This window comes from Gigantopelta aegis, chromosome 15 (assembly GCF_016097555.1).
Source record: "Gigantopelta aegis isolate Gae_Host chromosome 15, Gae_host_genome, whole genome shotgun sequence".
NCBI classification, from domain to species: Eukaryota; Metazoa; Mollusca; class Gastropoda; order Neomphalida; family Peltospiridae; genus Gigantopelta; species Gigantopelta aegis.
Genome location: NC_054713.1, coordinates 20,946,955 through 20,974,454, shown reverse-complemented (window position 1 = coordinate 20,974,454; position 27,500 = coordinate 20,946,955). Strand labels below are relative to the sequence as shown.

At 36.4% G+C, this 27,500-nt stretch overlaps 1 protein-coding gene across 2 annotated transcripts; it reads left to right on the top strand.

Moving 5' to 3' along the window:
• The first annotated feature begins 2,199 nt into the window (after positions 1-2,199).
• Positions 2,200-18,119, top strand: LOC121390324 (transcription initiation factor TFIID subunit 10-like). Of its 2 annotated transcripts, none has more exons than XM_041522111.1 (4): positions 2,200-2,342; positions 7,513-7,577; positions 13,226-13,337; positions 17,336-18,119. In XM_041522111.1, exons 1-4 carry the CDS (start codon positions 2,202-2,204, stop codon positions 17,423-17,425), a joined length of 408 nt encoding a protein of 135 aa, XP_041378045.1. In that variant the 5' UTR covers positions 2,200-2,201; the 3' UTR covers positions 17,426-18,119. The 2 variants fall into 2 exon arrangements, with proteins under 2 accessions (XP_041378045.1, XP_041378044.1); XM_041522110.1 differs by having other exon boundaries at positions 13,226-13,343.
• Positions 18,120-27,500: the final 9,381 nt, after the last annotated feature.

Sequence of the window (27,500 nt, the reverse complement as noted above, 5' to 3'; positions counted from 1 at the left end):
CAGAACAAAATGAGATTTTTTTTACTATTATTATTTTTTAAATTATTATTATTTTTTAAATTATTATTATTTGTCCGAAAACAACACGGCGCCGAACAGTGGAAATAGAGATAAAGGAGACAGGACACAGTTGGGGCACCATCGAGAGATTGGCAAGGGATAGACCAGCGTGGAGGAACTTCGTCGCTGCTCTAAATTCCATTAGGCGTGACAGGAACTGAGAGAGAGAGAGAGAGAGAGAGAGAGAGAGAGAGAGAGAGAGAGAGAGAGAGAGAGAGAGAGAGAGAGAGAGAGAGAGAGAGAGAGAGAGAGAGAGAGAGACACAGACACAGACAGACACACAGAGAGAGTCGACATATGTCACTAGAATAGGGAAAATGAAGGAGAGGATGTCTTGACAAGAGTTACGTAATTTAAAAGGTGGTGGTTTTCAAAATTAGGGGATGGAGGTAAAAACAAAAATGCTACATTTTGTGTTAAATAAGATATTAATGCCATAGACAACATTAAAGGAAATAGAAAGAAAAGAAAAGGAATGGAAGTTGTGGTCTGCATGTCTAATAACAAAAACGTTATTTTTTCACTTTAGCATGTACATGCATGTGCTGTTCTATATAGCACCTAGTTCATAACATAATCTGTACTTCATAATACAAAAGTAATATTTCTATTATATAACGTCTGAACCATATTGTTAATAACTAATAATTAAGAACACTCTTTCACTCAGATTGCCATAAAACAAGCAGACATTGTAAAATACCTGTAAGAAATCAAGCATTTTGATTGGCTGATTACAAGTGGTTCATTTTACGATATACCATCTCCGAAAATCAATGTACCTACTGTAACATTTGTTTACGTGTATTCACATGCGGTGAAGTGTGACTGTTTGTAAATATGGATGACGTACACGTAGAAGACGCCGAGTCGTTTAATTTGAGTGAATTGGAAGAAATATTCGGACCAGAAAATGACCCTGAAAAATACTCTCCAGACTATATAGCAACGCTTGCTGCATCTGCCTCTTCAAGCAGAATTTCAACTAACAATCGCCCTGTTGAGTGAAATCAACTGATCGACCATGCAGACGCCTATGTCACTGACAGCAGACGACACCGATAACTCACGCTTTTCCAACAAAAACGCAAAATTTATTATACTCAAAAATTCTACAACAATTTGATGAAAATATTGATCCCTTAAGTGCACCTAGCAGTGAAAAATCACCGTGTAAACCCCAAATTAAAAACGCGACAAGTTTACCCGATCATGGCCTCTCAAAGTTTTCAAACAAACTTGCAAAACACGAATATTACAACACAGCTCCAAACATCAACAAAATTACTCAAATGACATCTACCTTTAACATGACAGGCAGTAGAGTTAAAATTCACAACCATTATCACACAATAAATATGAATTAGCAACGTAGCACAATAAATAAAAACGATTATATTCCAAATCCGGTGGACAAACACTTTTACAAGTTTACATTTCAGACCGTTCCATATTTCAGGGTATTTGAAATTTTGTTATGTTGTTCCATCTTAAAAGTGGTTTATTGGTATTGCTTTGAGTTTAAAGCATTATGTTGTTGTTGTTTTTGCGTCTATATAAATAAAAATTGGTTCAAATACACAATAGTATTTTTCATATAACTAGTTTTGAAAATTTACTTCCAATTTCGTTACCCCCATGATGGACTCTTCCTATCGATTGACGTCATTCAGTTACAGTAACGTTTGACAAAATGTGGAAGAGTTTCTTGAATGAAAATAGTTTGCTATTTTGTTTACAATGGAGATCACCAGTTTCCATTCTTTTTTCTTCTCGAGGTGATATCGTCTAACTGACGGTGGATAGAAGGATGCAAGCAGGTGAACTCCTAAATATACTGAGTCACAGAGTATCAAAATGTAGATTTTTTGCAAGATATACTAGAGCTGGTTTTAAAACGTTACATTAAGTGCCAGCAGTGCTGAACTTGTCATAACACTGGCTGACGATTTAATAAGTTTCGTGGAGACCTATAAGAGTCTTTAAATATATTTATGATTTTTAGCAATTAAAACACCATTTTAAAGTTACAATGAAAATTTGACTCGGTTCTATCAGAACGGCATTAAAAATTAAAGTGTTGCGAGAGACCTTGACTTGTTAACGCTAGTAGAGTTATCTTTCGTGAATATTTTTTGCAAATGGCAGCAGAGGGAAGCCCGATTTCGGGCAATCAACCCCAACTGTCGCAAGGCGGTGCGAACCCGCCGATACAAGAGCCTAAAACAGCTGGAATGCCGCTCAGTGACTTTGTTTTGCAATTGGACGACTACGCTCCAACAGTTAGTTTTGGGGGGATTTTTTTGATCGGGATTGTTAAGTTCTGTTTGGTGTTTATGAGTTGACCGAATGTTTTTGATTCAAATTCAATGTTTGTAATTTGTAAAGTTATTAGCCTAGATCCAGGCATCGAAATATGCATTGTGTCTGGTAACCCATATATAGGTTACCACAAAATACAGACCTGGTGACTTATAAAAACATAGGCCCTAACAGATCACAAGTGCGCCAACTTTTCAGTCTTTTGGGTTTGAAATTTTTTGAAATTGGACAGTCGCATAGCATTTAAATTTCATTAAATATTTCTTTTTCAACCAGAGGTTAACGGATGTACGTCTGTTATTTATATATGTATGTACAAAATATAGTAACATTAATCAATGATAACAGCCGACTATTTAATCTTTATTTGTTTCAATACCTTTGTTCGAAAGTCACAGACTATGTTACTGGAAGATGATTTGATGCGCAGTACTCTGGTGGCATATTGGCCAATCGGAACTATCAGGATCAGCTTATCTTTACTCTTGGAACTCTGGCTGCATTTACAAGCTGGTCAACTTGACAACTTGTTACGCATTTATGATTGAAGTTTTTATTAGATTAATTATCTTTATAAAGTTTATTATGGCATCCCACGTTTCAATCTAATTAAAATTAGCTCCACTGGTTAATTACTATTACCTGTAGCTGGGTATGCACTTGGGATTGTTTTTTGACTGGCGAATCGGGCCACTCACAGCAACACTTTGACTCGCCCGTACAACTTTTGAATGGCCCGCGACCGAATTTCATTTTAAAAAAGAACTTACTTCAATTGCACTTTAAAAACATATTATTATATCATACAAACAATAATATCATCACAAAAGAAAGAAACGGAATTTATTTTAGTTTTATTACAAATTGTTGTAGTGTTTTCCCTAGCATGGTGCAGCACCATGCCTCAATAGTCTAGCACCATCTTGCCTTAATCAGCACCATGCTGCCCTGAGATTAAACAAGCCTTTTTCACTAATTAATTCTAAAATTGCCTTTATAAAATACCCAAAAAGGTATTATTAATTAATAAAATATGCCTTTTATATCTTTTGCCATTCATTTATTAAAGCAAGCACATAAATTACATTAATGTTTATTTCAATTAATTTTTGTGTATTTTTAATGAAAAATAAGTGCCCCGAAAATGGTGAAAATGCCCCAAAAGTGTTTGGTTTACCATGCATTGCCAAATGTCTACGGAAATCACTATGTTGTAATTAAATTCTAATTATTATGTTGTCACAGGGTCCACACAATCATTTGGAATGTTTTACCAAGGTTCGGTCTTGGAATAAATAAGGTGCTATATTATGTCAGCAATCTATACAAACAATAATCACTTCCACTAGAGAAATAAATATACAACACATAGTGGTTTCCCTAGAAATTAGGCAGGGCATGGTAGACCAAACACTTTTGGGGCATTCTCACCATTTTCGGGGCACTTGTTTAATACACAAAAATTAATTGAAATAAACAATGTAATTTATGTGCTTGCTTTAATAAATTAATGACAAAAGATATACAAATTAAAAGGCATATTTTATTAATTAATAATACCTTTTGGGTTGTTTTATAAAGGCAATTTTAGAATTAATTATTGAAAAAGGCTTGTTTAATCTCAGGGCAGCATGGCACTGATTAAGGCAAGATGGTGCTAGATTATTGAGGCATGGTGCTGCACCATGCTAAACCAAGCTAGGGAAAACACTAACACAAGTTAAAGGCATAATTATATTAATAATAATATCGCTATTTAATGGGAGCAGGTCAGCTCGCCCCAAAACCAACTCGCCCCCAACGCTGTTGGTCAAATCGCCCCACATTGTTTAGTCAACTCATATCTTTACCATTTTAAAAATTAATATACTAACACAGTTCATTGTAATAGATTATTATTTATCTGATATTAAGATCTTCCCACTATAAAACCATTTAATAAGCGGTGGTAATAGCGGAGTTTCACTGTAATATTAATAAATAAAATGACACCAAAGTTGTAGAGGTCGATTTTTAATTTTGTCACAATTATTTATGGACAGTAAAGTTTTGGGCAAGTTGACCAGCGTTCCTATTTAACACTCGCACGTGCACAGGCAATGATAGCTGTTATTGACATCGTTGGCAGTGACGATTGAGTGTTTGGTATAGTAGACTCGGTATATTCTGTAAGAAATGAAAATGTTCCAACACAATGTAACTTCAGAAAACCTCAGGCTTGTAAACAAAATCTTTCTGCAAAACATAGCGTAGCGGCATGTGACAAGTTGTTCCGATTGTAACTAAATGGAAAGTAAACACAGACATGGCCGAGGTGTTCCGATTGAACCTACGAATATATTTACGTGGCCACGGTTTTCCAAATACATAATCAAAACCGGCCGAGCCATCCCGAATGGTTTTAGACTATTCGATATACTGGGGAAGTGGTCGCTATTATGTCTTATATGGGTTTGGTTGTGCAGATATTAATAGGAAACCAGTTGAAAGCAATAAATAAAAAATAACTTTCCAATCTCTTACAAACATTATTTATTTGCATTTTGATACATAATACAATATGCAGAAATTTTCGGTAAGTTTTTGACTTGCCTGACGCTATTTTGACTAGCCATGGGCGATCGGGCGACCACAAAGTGCATGCCCTGTCTGGATCTAATAGCAACCAGTTGGAGCTCATGTCCAGTTGACCTTTCATTCGACCAATCAAAACCATACTTGCAAAATCTCATGCCAGTGATTTGAAAAGAATTTGAAAATATTCAGGATTATGCCGAGGGTATATGAAATGATTCGGGTGAATTACGAAGTATGCCGGAAACTAATTAAATATAAAATTTGTTTCAAGACGAAAAAAAAACTGTGATGGTATAGCTGTAAAATCTGTTTATACATGTACTAGTATACAATCCAGAATTTATCACTGCACCTTTCCCCATGTTTTTTAATGTTGAAAGAGACCAACAAGTTCCCCTGTTGCATAAATAGTCTCGCCCGATATTTTTAGAATTTGTATGCTACCGAATAACGCAATAAAAGGCAAAATGTAATTGGTCGATATTTAAATTGTTATTTATAGATGAAATGTCACCTGGACATGGGATTGCACACAATGCTCTTAGATCTACTGGTACACCAGTAGAGCTAATTTTAATCGGATTGCCCACGTTTGGAATGAAATCCTTTGTAATGACATATTTTGTCGCAGTTTGTATAAAAAATGTTTATCAACAATATTGGAACCGTTCTAGACTAATAACATAATGCCATTCGTAACTGATAGTGGTACCTAGGTCAAATGACGTGTTACAAAATGTTGAAGGAGGGAGAGAGACTGGTTGTGCAGGGCTTCTAGATTATGGTAGCCCCACTCTGATGTCTAGTGATGTTCAGTGTTGGTCTAGTAAATAACGACTATTGCCATGCCCGACGGCTAGTGATATTTTTTGGTCAGAATTTGCAATTAAGTCTATTTTGTAAATATGAATATCCTGCCCTCCACCATCACCCCCAATGTTAAGTGTTTTTAAGGTATATTTCTCTCGTTAGTTGATATATCCAATGTTTACTATTATTTAATAAAATTGTATTAACTTAAAGTAGGGCTAGTGAATTGTTGATCATGGCTAGTAAATATCAGGGCTTGAACTTAACAGCAGCACCAACTGCAATTGTCGTCGTTGAGATATAAATTGCCATAGGTAGAGAGCATCACCGATGGCACTTTTGTGCCGTCGGTTAAACTCCTCAACAGTGGCAAAATGTATACACCTGGTGTACATTATCTGCCAATATTTAACATTTGCACATTTAAAAGATGTCTACATATAACAAGATAGCCTTTCAGTCAGGTTTATTTGCTGCAAATGTCACTTTTAATAAAATTGTGATAGGCAGGTTCAAAATTGCCGTCGGTGGACTGTTTCACCCATGGCATTTTTTATTAAATTGCTGTGAGATACAAATTCTTAAGTTCGAGCTATGAAATATTTAAAATCACTATCTTATGGCTAGTGTATTTGATAAAAATTCTAGAAGCCCTGGGTTGCGTAATTGTTGAATTAAAATTGCCACGTGAATGTCAATGCCCCAACCAACACTATAATTTGAACTAATTGTAGGCCTACATTTAACAAGTTATTTAACTAATAAAATAATATGAGGGATCTAATTCAGTCGGCAGTGGACACCTGAGATTCTGGGGTCGAAGTTCTAATTGAACCGTCTCCTCAAAACCAGTGGGTTTTTCCCACCCCAACTATCCAAATCATGTTTGTTGTACATATTACATAGTACATACTATATTTTCTAAACACGTTGATTCCTACACATGTTTAGCTGCACGTTCTTCAAACCATCTAACATTGAAATGGTATCTATAATTGTATGCATCAAATTATCTGAATATTTAGTACATATTGTAATTTTAAAAAATCAAATTGTATGCATCAGTGTATGTCATAATTATATTTCTATAGCACTGCTTCTGAAATTTTTTAATAACTCCATTCTTGAAAGGGAAAAGAAGTGAAACTACACTAATGCCTAGATATTTTACAAGATGAAATCAATAAGTATTTAACACAATGTTGAAATCAACAACAGCTCCAAAATGGCATAAAGTACAAAATGGTTGGGGGTATGCAATTGGAAAAAAAAAGGGCAATTCAAACCAACATTAAGCAAGATAAAGAAGGCTATTTTAAAGTGTTAATATGCTTTGTTTAAAAAGAAATATCTGCTCTCAATATTTGTAAAAAAAAAAAAAAAGGAAGAAAAAGAGAAAAAACAATCACGACTTTGCCCAACATCGATTTTGATCTGGGAATATGGTTTTGTCATTCAGCTATACAGTATTGCGCAAAACAATTTTGGCAAAAACACTTTCATTTTGGCTAATAAAAATCCCATTTGACTGATTTTTGGGCTGCAGGTATTTTTAATCCATGGTGAGCCCTGCTTCCTGTAGTGTGCATATTAGTGATTAATACATGCATTGGATTATTTTATTATCATAGAACAAAAAAATTATCAATGTAAAGATATTTACCACCAAACATAGGATTGTTATTGAATCAATCTCCTTTGTAAATTTATACGGCTCTATGATTTTTTAATAATTTTTTTCAGATACCCGATTCTGTAACTGCATTCTATCTGAACAAAGCTGGTTTTGAAGCATCCGATCCAAGAATGTGAGATTTGTTTCTTTGTACACATTGTTTGTTATTGTTAGTCTCCTTGATGTACCGATCCAACCAGAAGGGTGTACTTGTGTCGTCTCTGTCTGTCCAATATGTACATGTAGTTTTGTGGACTTTTTTCCTTCAATGTCTCAGAATATTACAGGAGAGGTTAAAGCAAGGCAGTTGGCCTGGTAGGCATATTCCACGCCTGGTAGGCATATTCCACGCCTGGTAGGCATATTCCACGCCTGGTAGGCATATTCCACATTATCAAGTCTGTGTCCCCTCCTAGCAATTTCGGGTGATTCGTCATCTGTTGATGAATCGGTTGAATCGACCACATCATGCTTTTCCATTTCGGCAGTGGTGTACATTGGTTTGGACTGAAGTGGTTGTAAAAATAAATCCCCCCTAGGTACATCCTCTATTTAAAAAATCTTCGCTATCTATTCCATATACACTGGAGCAGGGAACTAAGACAGGAGCTTATGCCACTTCCCGTCAAGCTGTTGGGGGTGTGGCTACCAAAAAGGATGCAAGATGGCTGTCCCCAGTTAGTATGAAAAATCGTGATTTTTTTTGTATTAATTCTAAAATTATGTGGGATTTTTTTTTTTTTAAAACTGTCGGTATGTGTTGGTGAAGTGAATATGCATCTTTCCAACACATAGACTCATATTTGAGGGTACCACTCCTTTCAGCTGACATTTTGTATATACATATACAGGCCTCTGAGAGTTAAAATCATTTTCTATTTCTGTAACCCATTATAATAATTTATATCCAAGTAAATGGTGCTCCAAATTTTTTGCGAACTAAAAATAGGTTACGCAAAATTAGATTTGTTCTCTCGCAATTTTCCGAGACCTGCCTGTAGATTTATTGTGTACAGTTTAGGGTCGACTTCCAGTTTTTTTGATACTGGACCAGATCATATTTGACTAAATTTAATCAAGGGCCATAACTCTGTAAAAAATGGAATTTATCCATGTTTGACACAGGGACCCGGTAGGAGATATGTGATCTAAACTTCAGTAGTACTCTGAAAATGGTCGTTTTTGTTTCTGTTGTACATACACATATGTAGTGCAGGTATTTATCCAGGATTTGGGGTGAGAGTTAGCTCAGTCGGTTGAGTGCTCGCTTGAGGTGCTTGTGTCGCAGGATAGCATCACCTCGTGGATCTATTCAGCTGATTGGGTTTTTTCTCGTTCCAATCAGTGCCCCACAACTGGACAACGGCTGTGGTATGTGCTTTCCTGTTTGTGGGAAAGTGCATCTAAAAGATCCCATCCTGCATTAAAAAAAAATGTAGCAGGTTTCCTCTGATGACTACTTGTCAGAATTACAAAATGTTTGACATCCTTTAGTCAATAATTAATTGATCACTGTGCTCCAGTGGTGTCATTAAACAAAACAAACTTTGTACCTATACTATACTCTGTAGCTGAGCAGCAGAAGTTAAAGTTTATTTTGTTTAACGACACCATTAGAACTAGTGCTGCAACGATAAACCGGTGTACCGGTATACCGCGATAATTGATCAGCTCGATACGAACAGCGGTACAGTTTTGCGTATCGCGATTTTTATACGCTATTTTTTTTCCTTATCTTATTTGTCTTGAAATAGGCAAACAAACAAACAAACAAACAAAAAACACATCATTTTATTAATTGGTGATGACAGGAAATGTAACAATCACGTCAAGAGTAGTCGGCTTACTTGTTGGCATACGAAGTGATAGGTCGGTTATACTTGGTTCTAACTTCTAAACAAAACGTGTTAAAAGTCCAATGAAAATAACCAGTTAACGACAATTACAAATAAATGTTTTGTTACTTACACATTATCATTCATTGTTCATTTACGTTGGAATACGACTACGGCTATCATCTTCAAAGAAATAAATCAACAAATGAGAATCACACTTCGCTGTTTTTCACTGAACTCGGAATACTTCGGTCGATCGTTCAAAATACCTCGGCTCTGTTTCGGTCGATCTGCTGAAACATTGCGACTCAATACGTACATTTCGGTGTCAAGCGAGCAGCAACGGAAAAGTCCGATAGTAAGGATTTCCGAATGTGACAATTTATAAATAGTTTGACACCGTCACACCAGTGTTCTAGTAGACTAGTATTGTGTTAAAAAATAAAAATATGACCTAAAACATTTAGCCTGACAACTGAAACTAATAAAGATCATTAAAACGTTATGCCTTCTGTTTTCATTATTAAAAAAAACAACCCCATAAATATTAAATTTAAATAATATCAACTGTATTGCAATACATATTGCAATACAGTTTCTTATATCGCAATACCGTTTTGACCGTATCGTTGCACCCCTAACTAGAACACATTGATTTATTAATCATCGGCTATTGGATGTCAAACGGTTGGTAATTCTGACATACACATGTGTATGTAGTGTTCAGAGGAAACCTGATACATTTTTCCTTCAGCAGCAAGAGATTTTTTATATGTACTTTTCCACAGACTGGACAGCATATACCACAGTCTTTTATATACCATTCATGGGCAACTGGTTCAGCCGCAAAAAGTGGGTCCACTCAGGGCTAGCTCTGGGAGATCAGAATCTTTTGTCAAATAATCTGTAAATAAACTTTAAAAATGGCAAAATCCCAGGTATTTTTTAATAAAATGTTCTAATGTGGTTCGACCAGGACTATGACACAAGCAAGGTGACAGGGCTTCATTTTTTATAAAATCCACTAGCCATGGGATCAGTGCTTTCAAAAATGTACTAGCCACGATTAAAAATTCACTAGCCCTACTTTACTTTAAGTTAATACAGTTTTACTAAATAGTAGTAATAATCAGATATGCCACCTAAAGAGGAATGTAAAGCTTAAAACCACAACAATGGGAGGTGGGGTGGGGGCAGGATATTCATATTTACAAAATAGACTTAACTGCAATATTGGACCGAAAAACAATTCCCTAGCCATCGGGCATGGCAATAATAGTTACTAGCCCAACATTGAATATCACTAGCCATGGGAGTGGGGCTACCATAATGTAGAAGCCCTGGGTGAGTGCTGACCAACCCATTGTAGGAGTTGTCCACCCTGATACCATGTTTCATTGCCCTTCTAATTCTATTTTTTATTTTCTTGGCACTCTTTTTTTATCAGTTGCAGGGCTCGAAATACCAGCCTGCAAAAAGCAGTATTTGGGTTTTTTTTTTTACCTAGCTGACAGATATATGTACGATCATCTCATCTTCTATTTAGCCCACACTAAGCTCATTATTCTGTTCTATTTTAATTTTAGAATGCTCTAAAATAAATCTCAGAGGTTCACATTTTCCACACTCTGTCGAAAACCCCCACTCACCCCATGCTGTCTTATTTCTAGCAGGCTGGTAGGTACTGGGTTCGGATCCCAGTCGAGGCATGGGATTTTTAAACCAGATACCGACTCCAAACCCTGAGTGAGTGCTCCACAAGGCTCAACAGGTACATGTGTAGGTGTAAACCACTTGCACCGACCAGTGATCCATAACTGGTTCAACAAAGGCCATGGTTTGTGTTATCCTGCCTGTGGGAAGCGCAGATAAAAGATCCCTTGCTGCTAATCGGAAAGAGTAGCCCATGGAGTGGCGACAGCGGGTTTCCTCTCAAAATCTGTGTGGTCCTTAACCATATGTCTGACGCCATATAACCGTAAATAAAATGTGTTGAGTGTGTCGTTAAATAAAACATTTCTTTCTTTCTACTTAAAAAAATTAACAAATGGCCATATTGTACTTCCTGTTTGGAGCCCAGTAACTGGTATGGTGTAATGCCATGGTGTTGGTAAACAAAACAAACTGTAACGTTTGTCAACACTCATCCACACAATGTCATATTCACGTACATGTGTGGTCAGTGTTTCATTTAGCTTTCCAGTTTTGACCAAAAACATAGATCAAACTACTTTTTATAAATATGTGTCCATATTTGAGCCAAGGATGCCTCAACCAGTTATCTCCCTTGATCCACTTAAGGTATCTCACCACTATTGATTATACATTGGTGACAATACAAACATAAAGCCAAGCGCTGACTAAATTACTAACAGTAGGTGCTATATACTACCTGACATGAAGAGAACAGCCTCTGTGACAGGTTTTTAGCAAATAAAATTGATACTTCGCCACCTGCAACTTCAATTATCAAGACTCCTTGAGACGGAGTAATGGAGGGGAGGCAACTCTCGTTAAAAGTATGTAACACAGGCACTGTAAACAATGTTCTTGCCTGTAGCTAAGCAGATATGCATCTGTCAGTTTGATATGCCAAGAGGCAATGTTACCCTTCCAATATTCCATAATCATACTGTCAAGTCTGTTCAGACACCAACATAATAAAATAAAGAAAAGAGGTACTCTTTTTCATAGAACTAAATGCATTACTTTTTGGCTGAAATAGCGGTATGATCCCTCAAAGCGAGGGCTAGCTCTATATATATATATATATATACACACACACACACACACACACACACACAAGGATTGGGCACAAGTTATCCAACTTACGAGGCCCTCTCCTAATTACAAACATTAAATGGTACAATAATGGCGACTGTGTAATTTTCATCAATCAATCAGTCAATTAAAGTAAACATTTGTGAAAAAGATTGAATAAACTGAAAGGACAGAAAAGGAAAAGAAATAGAAATAATCGATGGTTTAATAATATTCATTCTTAACATGCTAACCTGCATGCTAACCTGCTTTGTAGCATAACTTCATTTGCGCAATATTTATGACTAACTCTTTATTACGAGATATGCTCAACCATCTACATGTATTAAAAACAATAGAATATAATAGAATAGATGTTTAACAACACCCAAGCACGAAAAATGCATCAGCTATTGGGTGTCAAACTATGGTAAAGGCAAACGAGTATTAAAAATAATAATAAAAACAAAACAAAAAATTAGATATATAGACTGAGCTAAAAAGTCGCGGCTGGTATCCATAAACAAACCGCGCATTTTACATTGTTTCAATGATGTAAATTTAGACAAGTGGACTAACACACTACATTAGCCACACTGGTTTTTCCACTTAAGTTACCTTAAACGTATCGATAAGGATGGGAACCAGTTACACCGCTCGGCTGTTTTCAACTTCATAGTCGTTATGTTTTTGTTTGTTTTTTAAAATGTTTATGTAAAATCGAATGACATAAGAAATATTTTGTGTCAACCTTGATGCACACAGATTTTATTTAGGAGTATATTAGTCCTTGCTTAATGCATGGTCGATCTAGGATTGATCTCTTGTCAGTGGTCCCATTGGGCTATTTCTCGTTCAGTCCAGTGCACCGTGACTAGTATATCAAAAGCTGTGGTATGTGCCATCCTGCCTGTGTGATGGTGTTTATAAAATATCCCTTGCAACTAATGGGAAATTGTAGCAGGTTTCCTCGCTAAGACTATATGTCAGAATTACCAAATGTAGCCAAAGATTAATAAATCAATGTGCTCTAATGGTGTCGTTAAACAAAACTAAAACGTTCATGTAGATCCTCGAATAGGTAGTGTTTTCCTTTTGTTGGCTGATTACACATAGTAAATGATATTTTACAATGGATATGTCCAGATGGACTGTACTGTTATTGTCTTTTTCTTCTTCTTTTCAGTGTGCGCTTGGTATCTTTGGCAGCTCAGAAGTTTATATCTGATATAGCTAACGATGCCCTACAACATTGTAAGATGAGAGCGTCGGGGCAGAGTGCTAAGAAGCAAGGAAAGGTAAATGTAAGAAAGTATTTATCATTTCAATTTAATTTTGTCTTTACACATGTACAGTGGACTCTTGTCTAATCCAGATCTCTGCGTAAACCGGTCCATTTCTAAAGCCCCGTCCAGCTACCGTTTATCTCTTAGGTATAAATCTCTGCCTAATCCGTACTCGGTCTACTCCGGACTCCAGATCAAAAATCAAGAACGAAAGAACCATTTATGCATTAATTACCTCAGTCTACACCGGATTGGGATTTGACTGAACGACGGGCTGCTTAATTAGTTGAATAATGATTGTCACTTGCTGAGTAATCAAAACGCTGTCGCAAGATCAAATACAAAATGTAATCACACTCGTGTGAAGTTTACTCTTATTGCGGTAGGCCGTTAGATCTGGATTTTGTATTCAAATAATTTCGTATGTACGAATAAATAATGTTTTAGTAAATAAAATGAAATTTAACCAAGTACAAATATTAGAACGACCAGAAACGCATTTAATATGCAGCCACTAATATTTTATGCAGAAAAATATACTTGATATGTAATTACAATCGTTAAAAAGTCTCTGTTAGTGGATAAGATCTTAAAAATTGCAGCAAACTCAGGAATGTCCCTTTAGGTATATTTTTTATGTCTGTGAAATAATCGATTGCAAGTCTGGCTTGTATGACTGTTTCCCAACCATCCATGGGTTCAAATGTCATTGTTGATCGCGAGTTGTTGATCATTCAAGAACAATAACTCTGGATGAAAACTCTGCCTAAACCGGTCCTCTATGTAAACCGGACTATTTCGACGGTTCGAAGTGAGTCTGATTTAGACAGAGTCCACTGTATATGCATATGATAATTCAGCATGCCGTTCTTCGGCAGCACATTTTGGAAGTCCGCCTAGGAGGTTAAGGGTTAGTTGTTGTTAAAATGATACATTTGGGCAAGATCAAGCAAAATGCCATATTTGAGAAAATATAAATTATTTGTGAATTCAGTAAAAATAAAATTAAAGACATTAAACAACTTTAACTTATAAAACATACTTTACTTATTTAGCTAGATATTTTTACTTTTAAATATTATAAGTAATTAGTAGTAATTAATTAAAATATACTTGTGGTGTCCCTCCGTTACTTGTCCTTCTGTTACCGAAAAACATGTTTTTTTAATTTGTTTTATGTCAAAGCAAATAATTTTTTTTAATCCATACGATCCATTAATAGATTGGAAGTGTTAATAAGTTATAATTTAAAAAAATACTAATAATTATAAATATAAATTTAGTCATTGTAACCAATTAAAAACCTGTCCCTCTGTTACCGGTAATGGAGGGACACTTGTGCCATTGTATATTAAAACAGTTTGTGTGATAAAAGCAACCCCTTTCTCTTTGGCATTAACGGCTCCATTCAAAATTCCATAGCACCACCACCACCACCACCCGCCTGCTACCGATTCGATCGGGCTGCTGGTGCTTCCTTGCACTTGCCAGTGCAGGCGGTCCCTCCTCTCCCCTCCCCCCACTTTTCCTGTCATGGACGGGCGTGCGCTACAACAGCTTGTTCTGAATGTGCACGTAAAACCCTATGACCTGACCTGACCTGATAAAAGCAACTTGAAAAACATAATTTGTATATGTGAAACAATACTATTTATTGATATATAAATCCATTTGAACTCATTCAATGGGTCATATAAAAATGAAAATGCAATGCCACAAAATGGGTCCATCCGTTCCTTTTTCAATGTGTCCCCCCATTACCATGAATTTATTTTTATTAAAAATATAATTAATGATTGATGTATTTCAGATTTATATTATTGTTTTATACATATCTTAGCTTGATTTCTGTTATACTAGTTCCAATTGTGGATGCCTAACACAGCAGATACAACCAAAAAAAACCGGCAAGTAATTTTGTGTGAGGTGCATTTAATGTCCCTCCGTTACAGAAAATTAAAATCCATTTATGACATTTAAAATAGTTGGATTAAATATTTTTATGCAGCCATGTAAATGAACATATCACCTACAAAAGCAATCCAAAAGTAAGTTGCTATGACAAAAACTTAATTCAGTATGAACAATTTTATGTGTAAAAGTAGTTAAAATGTCCCTCCATTACTGCTTAATCTTGCCCATTTGTAATAATCACCTTTCTGTTTTAACCTGACTTCTGCAGGCAAGATACAGGTATCTCGTCACGCCAGTCAACATACTGTACACTGTATACAGTGCATTTCCTAATTCATATTTCCCGCCGTTTTGCACACGACACTCACCGGACACAATTATATAACTGGAAACAGAAGACAACTCAGTGTCCTGTATCTTTAGTTTTCCGTTTTACCTTCTTGGAATTTTGAATTGAAAAAGTGGTTTTCAGCAAGAATTTTCACTTGACAACAATGGCGGCATGTTGCAGTCATTTTCAGGGATCGATAGCTAATTGTGACAGCTAATTTGATAATAAATTTGATTGTTTTACCAACAATGAAAATCACCAAACATTGGGATATGAATCGTAGTTCTTTTCTTTTTTTTAATTTCTGGTCAGAAAACCAGCTGGCCACAAATGTCCGTAAGTAAATGCAATTTTTTGTGTGTGTGTAATTTTAATCAACATTAACTGATCTAAAATATCATTAAAAATTAGAAAAACCCACGAAAATAATACTTACCGATTCAAATATGCACTTTATTTTATGTATTTTTAAAACCTTTAAGTGAATATATATGTTAGTAAAAATTATAAACTTGTACCCACTCAACATGGTTTTTGTCAACAATTAATCCAGTAGTCTAAAGTTTAAAACATATACATGTATATGTATATATTTATCATATAATATCTTACATTGCAATCAAAGTATGTATGTTAGGCATAACTTTATTTTGATGTAAGGACATCCAAAATGATGTCATTCGAGTTTGACGTCATTTCCAAAAAAAAATACACCATGCTACATATTCTTACGTCATTTGAATATCTAGTAATTAAAGTTGCATGTACAATTTACAAAAACATGTATTAAGCTTGAGCTTATATGATAAAGAGATTATTACCCTCGTGTATTTCGGTATTGTCAATATCATAGATTAGGAATAAAAATAGTTTGATCTAAATGTAAAACATAATGTTAAAACTTTTAAAACAAAATGTGTCCAGAGGCTTGCATAATACAATTTTTATTCCTAATATATGATATTGACAATACCGAAAAACACTCTGGTAATAACCTCTATATATATATATATATATATATATATATATCTTTCAATCGAGTACTCAACCCTAAATCCCTCCCTCAGTACAGTGAAATTTGTCTTGTCATTCTTCAGGTGGCTTGATTCTGTCACCTTTTCTCTTGACTCTTACTTAGTAGAAAACTAATAAATATCCATTGCTACGGTAGTCTGTGTGTTGCTAGCAGGTTTTTTCTCCTGTTAGACACCAAAAAGGCACGGTGCTGATATGTCATGGTATAACAGTGTTCGAGATTAAAATTTTGGGGCAGTATCCCAGTTGGATACTAACATTTCAAAATCTGGCATCCCATCTGAGAATTTAGTATTATATGGTATCCCGGTGGGATACTGGTAGTTCTTGAAGTCTGGTATCCAAAATTAAATTCTTGTATCCCCGGGATATTGGGATACCGGGATACCGTTAATCTCGAACACTATATAAACATTCCTTGCCTTTCCATATTATCTTACTCATTTAAATTAACACCGTAGAAGTATTATTTCTGTTGTGCATTTACAAAGTAAAAAGACAAAGTATAAGTTTTCTTTTTCCAACTGAGTCACATTTTGTTTTAAAAGTTTTAACATTATGTTTTACATTTAGATCAAACTACATGCCCTAGTAGTTTCATCTATGGATGTTCTTCACAGTGTATGGACAATCTTTATTGTAGACGAGACATTTAATTTTTTGGAATGCTTGTGTTAATTATTCATAAGTTTAAAATATAATTTGTGTGATTCTGTTGCATTTCTTTCAGGACAAGAAACACACGCTGTCAATGGACGATCTTGCCCCAGCACTTGCAGAATATGGCATCAATATAAAGAAGCATCCATATTTTGTTTGAATCGGCATCATAATCGAAATAAGTCAAACCCTCATTTTTCACTGAACCTTGCAGTTTGGTACCCACAGTTGTTTTTTGTAGTTTTAACATCTTTGAAGGTGCTGCTGAATGATCTGGGGGCAGCAAACGTGGTACCCGTGAGCATTTAGAAATATTCAAGATGGCTGCCATAACACAATCGGCAATATCTGGGATATTTTATCACCATGCTCAAGGGTGCCAAGTTTGCATCCCTTGGATCCTCAATCAGTGACTTGCAAAAACCAAAAAGAACAATCGTGGATATCACACTGCAAGGTTTAGTGCCCTGGCAAACAGACTAAAACATCCGCTTTGTGTTTTAAAGAAGAGAAGAGAGAGAAAGCACTTGCAGCATACAGCATGAGGATGAAAAATCCATATTATTTTGTTGAACTCGTCGTTGTCATCGAAACATCAGTTCTGTGCTGTGAAGAAATAACTGTTGTCAGGCACAATTTAAGGTTTCATGTGGGTGGGCTCATTTGCTTTTATACGTTTCGTTTTAGTGGGTAGTTACAAGAAAGGTAGATAGTGATCAGGCCTGGTGCTAGCCCGAGTACTCTGTCATTCGAGAGCTAGACAGACGTTTGTACTCTACCTTTTATTACTATATATTAAAAAATATTAATTATGTTAAATATTTTATGCCATTAGACATTGTTATTATGCTTTAGATATATATATGATTATGAATATTGTCTGATGTCCGTCTTGTTTAGGAGAGCACTTATATAGGCTCTGCCGTTTGTGCAATCCTTTTGATTCTTTTTTTATCAATAAAATATCTCCCAAAAAAAAGAAAAAAAGACATTTGTACAGTTATGATCGCTCTCTCAGTAAGAGATTACCAAGTTTGACAATAAATACCGGTACCTTTACATTGATAATTTTTCAGTTTGCCAATAACCAATATTTTGCTTATTCACCACTAATACACACACTACAGGAAGAAACCCGTCAGCACCTACATATTTAACCGAAACATTATTGAAAGGTGGTGCTGTTGGGTTTCTTCATGTAGTGTGTGTATTAGTGGTCACTATGGAACATATTTGTTATCGGCGAACTCTAAAATGTATTTAGCGTCAAACTTAGAATTATTGTTGTGTTAGAGTGGGAATCTTTGTCTACCGTGTGGTAGTCTGCCATTCCATATCAGCAGAGTACTCTGGCTAGCCTGGTCCTTGTAAAACTGTTATTGTCTAGACTCAAGATGCTAATAGATTTTGAGACTTTAACGTCATGGCAACGCGATACAAATAGTATGTGTGTGATGTAATTAAACATTGAGTCCGGACTCTTAAAAGTTTTATTAGCACGGGCCCAGTTCATTTTCAAGAATACTTTGGGGCAGCACAGGGAGGGATCCATTTGTATGTAAAGGTGTGCATATCTCAAATGAGTATTCTTCCTAAATCTGTTTTTGATGTGCCAATGATTATTAAATCAATGTGCTCTAGTGGTGTTGTTTAACAAAACAAACTTTAACTTTCTGTATTTGATGTTGATCATGTTCATTGTCCTGTCAATGTATATACGTGTATGTTCATTATCAATTGATAACAAGGTTGTTAAAACACTAAATCATGTAGTCGATGTAAAGAATGAATAATAGAATGTATATATTGCTGCTTTTATCATTAAATCATTCATATTCATCAATGTGAAATAATATTTAATAACTTCAGCAACATCATATTACCGATGGAGGCAAATTTAGAGCTGTGTTTTACTAAATATGAAATTAAAATGTTATTTTAGAAGTTTTATAGCATAAATAGACTTCACTTCCTGTCTTTTAATATGTAAAGTATCAACCACATCTAGTTAATTGGTATTTGTGTCTGCAGAACCTTGACAAATACCGATTAACATACTCGGTTGATATTTTCCACATTAAAAACCACTCATGGTGAATACACTATATGGCAGATACAAGAAAATAGAAATTTATCAGTATTTTCATTGTATAGAACTGTAATTGACTGGGGCACTGATGACCAGTTCTAGATATTTACCTTGTGAATGTGTACCTGTAGTTAGGGTTGAACTAGTTTAGTACTACAGGGCTTCTAGAATTTTTATAAAATACACTAGCCATGGGATCAGTGATTTAAAAAATTTACTAGCCACAATTAAAAACTCACTAGCCCTACTTTACTTAAAGTTAATGCAGTTTTACTAAATAATAGTAATAATCAAATGCCACCTAAAGAGGGAGATAGAGCACAAAAACACTTAACATTGGGGGTTTGGGGTTGGGGCAGGATATTCATATTTACAAATTACTTAACTGCAAGATTTGACCAAAAAAATTCATTAGCCGTCGGGCATGACAATAGTAGATATTTACTAGCCCAACATTGAATATCACTAGCCACGGGAATGGGGCTACCATATTCTAGAAGCCCTGGGTTTACTGTCATTTGCACTGATCACTGGTGACCTGTTAAGTTTATATACTGAAGAAGTTGTTTTTCATTTGTTTTGTGAGTAAATTGATGTGCAACAGTTGTATGAAGTAGCATGAATTTCACATAAAGCGGTTTTGTGTGTCCTGGAAGAGACATGTAGGGATCATCATGACACTTTAGCAAGACTAATCTATCATATCTATACAATATATAGATACAATAATTTGACTTACGTTAATATATCATCTATTTTTAAAGAGAACCTGTTTTAGACACAGTGATACAAAGTTCGCTTAATACACGGTCGGTCTCTCGATCCATGTCTTGTTCTGTAAGAAGCACTCGTGATGTTTAAAATTGATTTCAATTCTTTCGAGCCGGGACGTAGCCCAGTGGTAGAGCGTTCGCTTGATGCACGGTCGGTTTGGGATCGATCCCTGTCGGTGGGACCATTGGGCTATTTTTTCGTTCAAGCTACGACTGGTATATCAAAGGACGTGGTATGTAGTATCCTGTCTATGGGATGGTGCATATAAAAGACCCCTTGCTACTAATGGAAAAACGTAGCGGGTTTACTCTCTAAGACTATATGTTACAATTACCAAATGTTTGACATCCAACAGCCGACGATTAATAAATCAATGTGCTCGCGCAATTTACCGCCCATGTGGAAATCATTTTGAGCGAGCACAGACGAGCGAGCGCAATTGCTCTTGTCAAACCATAGTGACTAGCTAACCTGTTTTTGTGCATAAAGTTAAATTATAACAGGACGATAGCAAGCGTTTACACTGAACGAAGATCATTGTAAACATTATTGTAGATCAATCATCAATATATAGTTGAAAGCTATGTTCTTTCAGACGGTGATATATATATATATATTCACATATTCACGGGAAACAGTTCCTGTGCACGTATTGCACATGGTATGATGTTTAACAGTAATGAAGGAACAGTGAAATCGTTTTCAAGAAATTATTTTTGGTCGTTTATAAAGATTATGAGAGGATTTACACAATTATGTTGATGTCATCATCTTTGTTAAATTTCAGTCATTTACAAACATTGCCATTAGTTTGAGCCCATTTTATATGGTGCACAGGGGAATTATTTTATTTTTTGTTTGCCTTTTTTCTGCGAGTATATTTAAATTATGTACAGTTGTATTTGTATATGGGTCGTTCTCAGAAAAAGTGGTCCACAAGTGTGACATGGAGGGTTAAAAAAAAAAATTTTTTACAAAGGGCCCATAAATATATAAGATTAAAACCATGGCCCTTCAAGAACATATTTTGAGAGAGAAAATGATAGTTGACCCAGTCACTTTTTTACTAGGGTTCATAGTATGTAGTGACTAGCGCAATATTACGGTTGTTACGTGGACACCAAACAGTATATACAAAAGAGCAACACTAATTGTGTAATAGAAATAAGTGAACCAATGTACTAGCTATTTCATAATGCATGTATGTGGATTAGAGGATCCTGTTCGATTCAGATCCTGCTTCCTTGGAGGTATTCGTTAATAGGTCTGAGTAACACCAGCGTTATTTCTTGTTGAGACAATATTTTCGCTTTTCTTTAAAAACACTGCCATTAATTTTAAAAGGTTCTCGTACAATACATGCGCTTTTTTTTTCTTTTTTTCTTTTGCTCGAAAATTGTTTTTCTTAATTTTCACGTCAACATGCAGCCATGTGGATTTTATTTCTGTATATAATATTATATTGTAATCACTACTTACAAATTTGTGCCGTATTTTTTCGAAATGTTAGAAGAACAAGAGTAAAATGTATCTAAATAGTAATTTTCATGCTAGGTGTAAGTGTTCTGATTTGTTACACATATTATTTGATCTGCATCTGCAAGGTACTTGACAAAAGAACAACAAAAGATTGCTCACCGCATCATGACATTGGGCCATGTCAGGTCGTAGACCTCCAGAACAGACTTTGTGGACGGTAGGATCTCGAGTTCCTCAGTCTAGTGTATTAGATCTAAACATGCAGCATTGTTGTTTTGTTTAAATTAATAAACTGTTTCAACATTACGTAGATTTGTGTTCTCATTATCTCGGTATTATGGGCCGTATTTTACTGAAACAATGTTTAAAATCCACCTGTGATGAAAACATGCTAAAATAATATTGTACTTGTTAAAAAAATATGCAAACTCTACTCATTCAGTTTAACGTATTTTCGTGCTTCTATCCAATTAATATTCAAGCACGCTATCCTGGGCACACGACGAGGTAATCCATTCATTTCAACGTATTTTCGCGCTTATATACAAATAAGGAAAACCTAGTGACCCTTAATTTTTACCGGCCTTGGCGGTGGTGTGGTTAAGCCATCGGACAGGCTGGTAAGTACTGGGTTCGCAGTCCGGTACCGGCTTCCAACCAGAACGCATTTTAACCGATTCGATGGGTAGGTAAGTTACAGACCACTTTGACACCCAGGACAGCATCACTAACCAATTGATAGCTGAGGTGAAATGAATGCCCAGGAATTAGATGAAGTATACGTATATCACAGGTCGAGTTGGGTTTTTTTTTTTTTTTTAAAACACCAGAACAACTATTTGATTCAGAAATTCTAGCAAGAAATGTGTACACTATCATGGCGTGTAACCCCCCCCCCCCCCCCCCCCCCCCCCCCCAAAAAAAAAAAAAAAAACCCACACACAACAAAAACAAACAAACAACAACAAACAAAATAAAAAAACAAAACAAACAGGAAAAACCCTGACAAAAACGAAAATATTTGTCTTAGTCCAAACGGTCCAATAACGATGAATAATAACTACATTGCCCTGTAGCAGCTTTCTTGTTAAAGCCCACTTTGATACTCCCATTTCTCGTTCCAGCCAGTGCACCGCGATTGTTAGCCTTTTTGCCTCGTGCGTCAACTATTAATGCCACATCACGATTCCACCTACAGGAGAGGGATCCACTTTCCTATGTCATGACTATATATTTTACCACCGAGAAAATAGAAATCTCTCAAATGGAAAAGATGACCTGCAAGTCACGAAAGCACCTTAATATAAATGTATTAAAAGGATACAAACCTAAAAAAAATATTGTGCTACACAATTGATTTATACTTTTGTACAGTTTTGGTTTGGTTCAATTATGAGAACGTAGTGGTGATGCGAGGTCGGTCTGGGATCGATTCCGTTTGGTGGGCCCACTGGGGGTACTTTCGTTCCAGCCAGTGCACCACGACTGGTATATCAAAGGCCGTGTTAGTTGCTGTCCTGTCTGTGGGATGGAGCATATAAAGATTCCCTTGCTATTAATGGGAAGATGTAGTGGTTTTCTTCTCTCAAGATTATATGTAACTATTACCATATGTTTGGCATCAATGTGCTTTAGTGGTGTCAAACAAAAACATACTTTGACTTTCAAATAGTTATTGTTTGACCCTTGGCAGTGGTTTTTATTATTATTGATTTTTTTTTTTTTAATTAAACCCCTTAATATTCATAAAAACTGAATACAGCGTCTTGTTGTGAATGTTTTTGGTGTGCACCACAATTGAGATGATAGTGTTCAAGTCATGATAGTGAATGACCGGCCTCGATGGCGTCGTGGTTAGGCCATCGGTCTACAGGCTGGTAGGTACTGGGTTCGGATCCCAGTCGAGGCATGGGATTTTTAATCCAGATATCGACTCCAAATCCTGAGTGAGTGCTCCGCAAAACTCAATGGGTAGGTGTAAACCATTTGCACCGACCAGTGATCCATAACTGGTTCAACAAAGGCTATGGTTTGTGCTATCCTGCCTGTGGGAAGCGCAAATAAAAGATCCCTTGCTGCTAATCGGAAGAGTACCCCATGTAATGGCGACAGCGGGTTTCCTCTCAAAATAAGTGGTCCTTAACCATATGTATGACGCCATATAACCGTAAATAACAAAATGTGTTGAGTGCGTCGTTAAATAAAACACTTCTTTCTTTCTTTTGATAGTGAATGACCGGCCTCGGTGGCGTCGTGGTTAGGCCATCGGTCTACAGGCTGGTAGGTACTGGGTTCGGATCCCAGTCGAGGCATGGGATTTTTAATCCAGATATCGACTCCAAATCCTGAGTGAGTGCTCCGCAAAACTTAATGGGTAGGTGTAAACCATTTGCACCGACCAGTGATCCATAACTGGTTCAACAAAGGCCATGGTTTGTGCTATCCTGCCTGTGGGAAGCGCAAATAAAAGATCCCTTGCTGCCTGTCATAAATGGGTAGCCTATTTGGCGACAGCGGGTTTCCTTTAAAAAAGAATGACCATATGTTTGACGTCTAATAGCCGATGATAAGATAAAAAAAATCAATGTGCTCTAGTGGCGTCGTTAAATAAAACAAACTTTTTGATAGTAAACAGGGCTTCTAGATTATGGTAGCCCCACTCCCACGGCTAGTGATATTCAATGTTGGGCTAGTAAATAACTACTATTGTTATGCCCAACGGCTAGTGAAAAAAATTGTCAAATATATCTGATTTTTACTACATTGTATTATTTAGTAAAATTGTATTAACTTAAAGTAAAGTAGGGCTAGTGAATTTTTAATTGTGGCTAGTAAATTTATAAAATCACTGATCCCATGGCTAGTGGATTTTATAAAAATTCTAGAAGCCCTGTAGTAAATGTCAATTTCTGAATGTTTCAATTTAACATTTAGAACAACATGTACTATCTACACAGAACATTGCAGTGGATGTCATCTGTTCATTTCTTCCATGATCTTGTTCTGTCGGACACTGGTGCATGGGGTAGACTTTGACGAAGGACACAGAAAGGAAAGGGATGTTCTACTTAACGACACACTCAACACATTTTATTTACGGTCATACGGCGTGAGATATAGTTAAAGGTTTTTTTTTATTTGTTTAACGACACCACTGTAGCACATTAATTTATTAATCATCAGCTGTTGGATGTCAAACATTTGGTAATTCAGATGTGGTCTTAGAGAGAAAACCTGCTATATTGTCCCATTAATAGCAAGAGATATTTTATATGCACCATCCCACTGAAAGGATAGCACATACCACGGCATTTGATATGCCTGTTGTGGTACACTGGCTGAAACGTGAAATAGCCTAATTGGCTCACTGACGGGTCTCGATCCTATATAGACCGAGCACATTACCACTGGGCTACGTCCCCGACCCACGCGCATATAGTTAAAAACGTAGATAATGGAAATCGCAGCCGCAACTTTGTGGTAAACCGATTAGCAGTAAGGGATCTTTTTTTATGCGTCATCCAATATGCAAGATAGCACATGCCATGACATTTTGTTAAACCTGTTTAGGAGTACTGGCTGGAATGTGAAATAGCCCAATGAGCCCACGACGGGATGCGATCTTAGACCGAATACGCATCGGGTGGGCGTTTTATTACTAGGGACAAGGGACAGTCTTTGCAGGGTACATAAATCTAGCTGCTAAAAGGAGAGCCATCGTACATACGGCTGGTAGGTTCAGGGTTCGCAGCCCGGTACCGGCTCCCACCCAGAGCGAGTTTTAACTACTCAATGGGTAAGTGTAAGACCATTACACTCTCTTCACTCTGACTAACCACTAACAACTAACCCACTGTTCTGGACAGACATCCCAGATAGCTGATGTGTGTGCCCAGGACAGCGTGTTTGAACCGTAATTGGATATAAACACGAAAATCAATCGAAGAGAGAAAGGAGAGGTGTAGGACAGTGTTAGAGTATCCTTTGATGTACCAAACGTTAAACACTGACTACTATTTAGAAATGTGTGATAGTGTGGAATTTATTTCATACCAGAATTCAAAGCGGTCTTACACGGACATTGCAGCAATTAATTGCAATTTTTAATACACGACTGTGTCGATGTTGGAAATCTTTGTACACGTGCTATTTAGAAATCAATGTTCGGACAGCGTATTCCAGGAGGAGCTGGGTCCAGTTGTGTCATGGATCGATCGCCAAAAGTACGATACCGTTTACGATCAATCACATTTTGTGGACGTATTCGGATCGTACATTAATCCGTGGTAAGCAGCATCTATTTGTGGCCAAAAAGATTACCAGTACTGTTGCACATTAAGGGGTTTAAATGTGTTGAGTGTGTCGCCAATTAAAACATCTTTGTCTTCCATTTAATGCAAAGAGAGAATATATGGAAGTAGCGAGATTCGTTTTTCAAAAAATAATGGGGTTTTTTCAGACGAAAGAATCTTGAATATTTTGTCCATACCCCCAACGGCAAGATCCCAAGAACCCATCTACAGACAGGATATTTTTCGTGTGGGGAGGGGGCAGTGGTATAGGAGGGGGTCACATAAGTCGTGCCCCCCCCCCCCCCCCCCCCAACAAACAATATGGGTTAGTCCCTGAATATAAAATCGGACCGAGTAGTTTTGCAGTAATGCTAATTATGAATAAACGTTGTAATCCTGATTCGGGCACTTTTGTTTAATTCGGGCTAAAATCAGCCAGCCCCCATACAAAAATGGGAGCCCGTACGCCTATGTTTGTCATTTACTACTGTACTTATACAAATGTAGTTCTGACCGGTGGGGTTGGGTGGAATTTGTTACATTCGAATGAACAATGTTTACTACCACAATCGTAGCTACAATTTATCCAACAATTTACTATAACAACATAAAGCAATTTGCTGTTCGATATTTGAAATCCCCGATGGACTACAGAGTAAACTAGTTGTTTCTGATTGGACAGGTCACGTGTTCGTCCTATATCATGTCAGCGGTCATGCATGATCACGTGACTGCAGGGCCTTATGGGACTGTCCCTTGGCTCGTGAACTACTGATCGCATTATAGGACAGAAACAATTCATTATTCGGTCTTCGTTTATGTCTGTACCCATACACAAGCTTAAGGTCACTTTCGGTTATTACGAAATCAATCAAAACATGGGTCTAATGTTGAAAAGGGATGGCATACGGTTTCCGAACGATCATGTTACGTCTGCGCACACGGTGTGGACAGAAAAGGAAACTTGCTTGTTGAGTCCAACCAACAGACTCACGAATATAACCCAACACTAAAACTATTTCACGCATTTTACATGTAGAACGCTTTTTATATATTATGTACCAGAAAAAAAGTATTTCAGTGACTAAAAAGACAGACCAAATGAAATTGTAGCTAGACACATCGCATTGATTGAATAAATATACAGGTTTACGCCAAAGAAAGAAAGAGCACTAGAAAACCAAATTCTGGCTGACTGAAACATTTCAGAATATGGCAGAATATTATGGGGTTCAAGATCTTCGTCTGAGAAATGTTACAAAATGCAAATTCAATTCAATATATGAACGAAGAGAGCGGATAAAGTAAGGATGACTGAAAATAACGACTACGTCTACTTGAATAACTACCATGGACAATATAATGCAACAGTACACCTTCCATTCTTGACCATTACGTTCCTTTAATTGGCATACGAAGAAAATATGTGAACAAAGAAGGAACACAGCATTAAAGAAGCAGTAACAAAAGGACAAAATAATGAGACATATTAATTCTGCCACAGAGATTCACTTTCGACATTAGCTATGAACCAAGTCAGTGAGTTAATGGAGTCTTTTGTTTGAATATGTATTAGTCAACGTTAAAGGTGTGGCTGGTGC

What these genes read in the sequence shown, in the direction of transcription:
- LOC121390324 (XM_041522110.1), top strand. Translation starts at nt 2,202, where the DNA reads ATGGCAGCAGAGGGAAGCCCGATTTCGGGCAATCAACCCCAACTGTCG. An exon ending in TGGACGACTACGCTCCAACA is followed by an intron (nt 2,343 to 7,512) that starts GTTAGTTTTGGG and finishes AATTTTTTTCAG; the next exon opens with ATACCCGATTCTGTAACTGC. An exon ending in AGAAGCAAGGAAAGGTAAAT is followed by an intron (nt 13,344 to 17,335) that starts GTAAGAAAGTAT and finishes CATTTCTTTCAG; the next exon opens with GACAAGAAACACACGCTGTC.